Source organism: Ananas comosus, unplaced genomic scaffold (assembly GCF_001540865.1).
Source record: "Ananas comosus cultivar F153 unplaced genomic scaffold, ASM154086v1, whole genome shotgun sequence".
In the NCBI taxonomy this organism is placed as follows: Eukaryota; Viridiplantae; Streptophyta; class Magnoliopsida; order Poales; family Bromeliaceae; genus Ananas; species Ananas comosus.
Window position 1 is genome coordinate 32035 of NW_017893558.1, and position 6095 is coordinate 38129.

A 6095-nucleotide genomic window follows, 5' to 3' on the forward strand; every position below is an offset into this window, starting at 1 on the left:
ACATGAGCATATAAATGAATGTTAACATAGTGTTAATTATATGAGTTATGAGAAATTGCTAAATGTATACACATGTTAGCGTTACGTAAATGCATGCTAGTCGGTAATGGCATACTAATGTGTTGAAATATGTGCTTAATGAAATATATGCTAGGGGCATTTCGCATCTTGAGATAAGGTTGGATAAATGCATAATGGCATCATGTGAATACAAGTTAGACGACAATAGTGTATTAACATTATGAAGATGCATTCGAGAGGATAATGCTTATTGATATGATGAGAAAAGCTATACATGTATAACATGCATGTTGATAATGTAGGCTATGTTAAATGTAGATGCATGTCGGCATCATAGAATGCATGCTAGAGTATATATGATTATAGAAACTCGATGTGGACAAGTAGGGTCAACTAGATCGAGTGGCACCGAACTTAGTGTAATTAACATAGGTCGAGTATGAACCTAGTGTCAAGAACCTAGGATGAGCAAGAATGACGTCGAACCTAGTGTCATGGACCTAGGCTAGATCGAGTGGCATTAACCTAGTGTTGATAAACATAGGTTGACATTGGTCCTAGTTTTATTGAACCTAGAATTAATAAGATCTAGGTAGAGAGGCATTAACCTAGTTTAAAGAACATAGGTTATGTGATAAGGGCGCTAAACCTAGAGTCAGCTAGACCTAGGATGGAAAGTGCATTGAACCTAGATAGGTCGATGTCATAGGGTTTAAGATTACCCTAGAGGCTTGGAAAGTAGATTCCGGAATCTTAGGATTGTAAACTCGATAGTTCTAAAACAGTGGGGGCAGTTGGCAAGGTTCCCCTCCCAGTGGACGAACTTCGAGAGTGAGCTTGTTGAGGATTCAAGGCCACGGGGGCAGTTGGCAAGATTCCCCTCCCGTCGGCAGAATCATGGATCGCTGGGGGCAGTTGGCAATGTTCCCCTCCCTATCTGGGGTCTTGAGCCACGGGTCATGTTGGCAACGTTCCCCCTCCCGCAGCGGAAAGATCCTTGACCACGGGTGTACGTAGCTCTGGGCGACCCCTTGGGCGACGTGAATGTGGATTGAAGGCTAAGGTGTATGCGAAGGTTCCTTCACCTTGAGCCGGACAGAGCGCGGTTTAGCCGCAGTTGATTGACTCGAGACCGAGTCGGGTGGCTAGCTTGGGTAAGGTAGATAAAACCTTAAGGGGCTAATAGTAAATGATATAGATCTAAGGTAATAGAAGCCTTAGAGGTTAGTTGAATTTGGGCAAGATAGCGAAATAAAAGTAGAATCAAGTGATGTACTTCTCATTGTTGCATTATTGCATCGTTGCATATACGATGGTATTGTTACAATTGCGAGGCAAGGTATGGTTCTATTAATTGCGTAGTTAAGATATCTATCTATCTGTTTATTAAACTAACCTGCAGATGCCTCCTTTGAACCTATCGGTCGAGCATTTCCCTTGGGTGGCCGTACCCACTGGGAACTATGGAGTTGGTTCTCACCCCACGTTGTTTTGGGGTGTTACAGGTTCGCACGAGAGCGGCGCGGCGGCGCGAGGAAAGGGAGTAGCTCCGTAGATAGCGCTCTACCCCAGAGACCAGAGCTAGCGGTACCCTGTCAACATAGCTTAGGGATATAAAAAATGAAAAGAACACAATGTATCAAAATGTATTAAACTTGTAATCTAAGTGATGTAATAACCAAGATTGTATTTGGAGGAAAAGAATGAGAATTGAGATGTAAAAAGAATGTATGAATGAGAATGCTGCAATAATATAGGATGTGTTATGTTGTTGATACCTTCCATTATGCAATCTTAATTGATATCAGTTCCTGGTTGGAACCTTCATATTGTATTGATTGCGATGCCTTGAACGTACAGGGGAGACTCTGTCCGCAGTACAGGGGAAACCCTGTNCTCTAAGACGGATATTAGAGGCAGACTCGAGGTGTGGTTTATTCTCAACCGAGGGTGTTCATTTTGGGCGCGCATAACATGAAGCCGAGTGATGAGAATAGACGCCCTCGCATGACTTTCGCCTGATTGACTTTTGAGTCATGTTAATGGTTTCGTGTTTGACCCTGAGGGTCGAGAGCTAATCGAGTTGTCCTGTTTCATGGAGCGATGGCATCGCGCAGGCGATCTTCATCCAGGTCGGTGCGGGGCGGGGCATGTGGTGTTCCTGAGCAAGCCGAGGCGAGCGGGGACCCGGTGCTCCGCGAGCAGTTGAATACGCTCATGGGCGTAGTGCAGCGACAGGAGGAGCAGATCAAGGAGCTCCATGAGTTGTTGACATGACAGGCCGCAGCGCCTGCGCTGGTAGCAGCGCGTCGTGCACCCTCAGGAGTCGCGGTAGGTTTGGGGGTCGTGGCCCCTGGCTCTGTGGAGATGGAGCCGGTAAAGGAACGAGCTGTGGCGGTGCTCATGGCTTTCAAGAAGTTTAAGCCGCCTACCTTTGACGGAGAGTCGGTGGATCCGTGGGTCGTGGAGATGTGGATTGACTTTATGGAGACTCTCTTTGAGGACTTGTATACCTTGGAGCGAGAAAAGGTAAAGCTAGCCGCACATTGCTTAGAGAAGTCGGCGAAGGTGTGGTGGAAAGGCGTTAAGCGAGATCGATCGCCTAGTCTCCCTCCTATGACTTGGAATGAGTTTCAGGGATTGGTATTCTCCGCGTATTTCCCCGACAACGAGAAGAGGAGGCTCCAGGAGAAATTCAGGAAGCTCCACCAGGGAGACCGTACCGTAAGGAAGTATGAACGGGAATTCACCCGTATTGTGAATTGTGTTCCACATGTGGTGCAGGATGACGAGGACAAAGCTGATTGCTTTGTGCGGGGACTTCAGCCGGGAGTTTTACGGTATGTGCATCCGTTCAAGTTGCAAACTTTTGCTAAAGCCGTGGACCGAGCCTTGTGGGTAGAGCAAGGCGATGACTCTGTGCGAGAGGAGCGCGAGTCTGATAGGCAGGAGGCAAGAGCAGTGCGACCGAGAAACTGTTCAGGTGGCCAATCAGGTTCCAGACAGCCCCCGAGTCAGTTGCAGTCACAGTCTCGAACCCCGAAGCTAGCTTCCAACCAGTCTTCGGGATGTGTGATTTGCGGTGGATCCCACCGAGCACGGCGGTGTGCACTGCGTGAGGGAAGATGTATTCGCTGTGGGCAATTGGACCACACGTGGCATGATTGTCCCACGGGCGATGGACAACCCTTGCCGATAGCGACGGCATTCTCATCTCCGGGACAGGTTATGGATGTGCAACTTTTGGCACGGTCTGGAGAGCAAGGTGTGGTGATCAGGCAGCCGGAGGGCTCGCGGCGAGCGCCAAGTGGCCAGGCCTACGCGACCCAAGTTGAGGAACCTGCTGCTGCTGGTGATATCATCGCAGGTATGATTTAATTAATTGAGACAATTGTACACTTCTGCATGATGTAGAATTGAAGCATTGCATGCATTTGCTTCATAGTCATTTACTACTACTTATGCACAAGTATAGTAGGGACTGGGATATGGGTTAGTGTATCTACCCTAGCATGCATAAGTCGTGATCGAGCGTCGCCTACCTAAGTGGATAGGTGATTGGTTGGTGCCGGCTGGTTGCGGGCGGTGAACCAAGGACGAGACTCATGGTAGAGTGGTTGGTTAGTTGCCGAGTACGAGCACATGGACCTAGTGGCACCTCGAAACGAGGTGGGTAAGTCGTGCTCGTGTAGTCGGTGTGCATAGGCAGTGTTGCCTAATGCTGAGCTTAGTATATGGCGTACAGAGCGCTCGAGCATAGATACTCGAAGAGTGTGATGTTGAATCAGCCGGGTGAGTGTGTAGGCAGTAGCACTGTAGCATTGCTAAGTGTGAAGCGTGCCTGAGATCACTCGTAGGGGCTGATGGTTCGCACTAGGTACTTAGAAGCTGAGAGTGGTACGTGCGACTCGATAGAGTGTGTCATGTAGGACGACAATGACGGGTATTGCTTGAGGATGATCCGTGCCTTGACCACTCGTGGACTGTGGAGCCTAGGCCCTTTGGGCAAGCGCAGTCAGCTGTGAGTGACAGCGGCCCGATACCTACGGGTAGGGCAAAGTTATGGTCAGGACGGTAGTCCAAGCTTAAACCCGGGAACGTGGAATTCCGCGTGTTGGATCTCGGGATCGAGGATGCACTGAGATTGCGGTTGTGACCCAACCTGAGGATTTGATGTGGTTTGGGGTCATGGTTGCTCCTGGTTGGAGTGTGTGCAAATTCTCCAATGAGAATTTCGCCCAATGATGTTTGGGTCTACGATAGTGAGCGAGAGACGCTATGCGTAGTTGAGAACGGTTAGGCGGTAGGCCTACGTAGTATTTGTGACCGTTGGTCCTCCTGTGGAAGCCGACGTAATCGGTTTAGCAGATAACTCTGTGGATGAGTTGGAGTAAGGAAGTGAATTCTCGAAATACGAGAGTTGGACTTCGCTCAAATCGACTAATTGTCGAGTAGGTGTGCTTCGGAAAAGCTGAAGAAGTCAAATGCACAAAAAGTGCTTTGAAATGGAGTCCGCGAGAGCAAATGGTGCAAGAACCTGCACTTGGCAGATTTGCTCTCGGGGACCGGTCCATAGCGGGGGGGGGACCGGTTCCCGAACGTGGTCTGCGCAAGCTTGCTCTCAGGGACTTGTCCCAGGAGGGAGGGTCCGGTTGCCCCGAGGCTGAGGGTTGCGCAGTGCGAGGCAACCGGTCCCAGGTAGGGCGAGACCGGTCCCCGAGTATGAAATTTGCCCAGGCAGGCTGGGTCATGTTGGAGGAGTTTGAGAGCTTGAGGATAATGCTCTTTTGTGGATTGAGAGTCGAGATGCGCCGGAGTGGGCCATCTCTCAATAGAGCAAAGATCCAGGTGTGGTTGGAGCACTCGCGATTGGTCGATGCACCAATGATATAGCTTCTAAGCAATGTTGGTGATCGAATCGGAGTGCCCTGATTGGAGAAAGTAAGTGCAAGCAGAAGTTCTTGCATCGCAAGTGGTGAATGGTGTCAGAGCGCGTAGTGTCGTTGAGTTTTGACTTGCGCTACCACCAAGAATAACGGAGACCCGTAATGCACTTTCGGAGTTACGTTTAGCAAATGTGAGTGAATTTAGTCTCACATCCTCCGTAGAAGGCCTTTGGACAGTTCCAATGAGCATAAGGCCACTCCGAAATAGAAAAGTGCATTGTAATCGTTGTTACTCGATAAGTAGAGTTGGGGTATGAATTGGAGTTATTTGAGTTTCGAGGACGAAACTCTTTATAAGGAGGAGAGGATGTAAGGTACCAGACTTCTAAAACTATGAAGTTACGGTATACATTTAAATGGTTCCGGTGAGGTTGCGGTGGAATGTAACATACCGGATTTTAAATATAAAAGTAAAAATAAATAAAAGTAGTACGAGATACTATTTTATTGGATTTAGAGAAGTGAAATATAGGTTGGGAATGACCTGTGCTGAAATCGGAGCAAAAACAGAAGATTTAGATTTTTCTATGTGGAACGGGGTAGATACATTAGTAGAAAATGTACAGTGTCAGAAAATTATAAAAACTGGAGGATATGTCAGAATTATTTTTATGAGGCTAGCTTTAAAGTTTCATTTCATTCTGACACCCGGAAGGTGGAAAATAAAATCGAACTGCTATCTGCTAAAGATTACAGTTCGGTATAATTTTCGGTGACCAAACGGGGTCGAAACTGAAATATTAAAATTTCTTTGGACTCGTTAAGTAAAACCGAACACGACTGTCAAATTTGAGCTCAAACGGATGTTCAGGGAGCTCCGGCGAAAGATATCAGATTTCGAACTGCCTGGAGTGAATAGTATTTGGAGTTGACTATTGATAGAAGCTAATTAGCTTCTTCTTCCTCGTCACACCAGCCGCAAGCATCACACGCACGCATGGAGAGGGGGGGAGAAACCCTCCTTTCTCTCTCTAAATATCTCTCTCATCTCTCCAAATCTCTCTTTAAAAATTTGAGGGTTGGTGGTGAACGAGCTTGCGAACGTGTTGGAGGCGACGGATCGAGCTTTTGTGCGGCCGTTGGAGCGGCGTGCTTTCGTCGCGGCATTCACATTGTGGTAAGCTTTTA

At 47.9% G+C, this 6095-nt stretch overlaps 1 protein-coding gene across 1 annotated transcript; it reads left to right on the plus strand.

The window, feature by feature from the left end:
* Positions 1-2388: 2388 nt before the first annotated feature.
* LOC109706305 lies at positions 2389-3388 on the plus strand (the record flags this gene model as incomplete). Its single annotated transcript, XM_020227079.1, has 2 exons — positions 2389-2550; positions 2659-3388. Coding segments are annotated over exons 1-2 (892 nt in total), but the record flags the coding sequence as incomplete, so codon positions are not given.
* Between the last annotated feature and the right edge of the window lie 2707 nt (positions 3389-6095).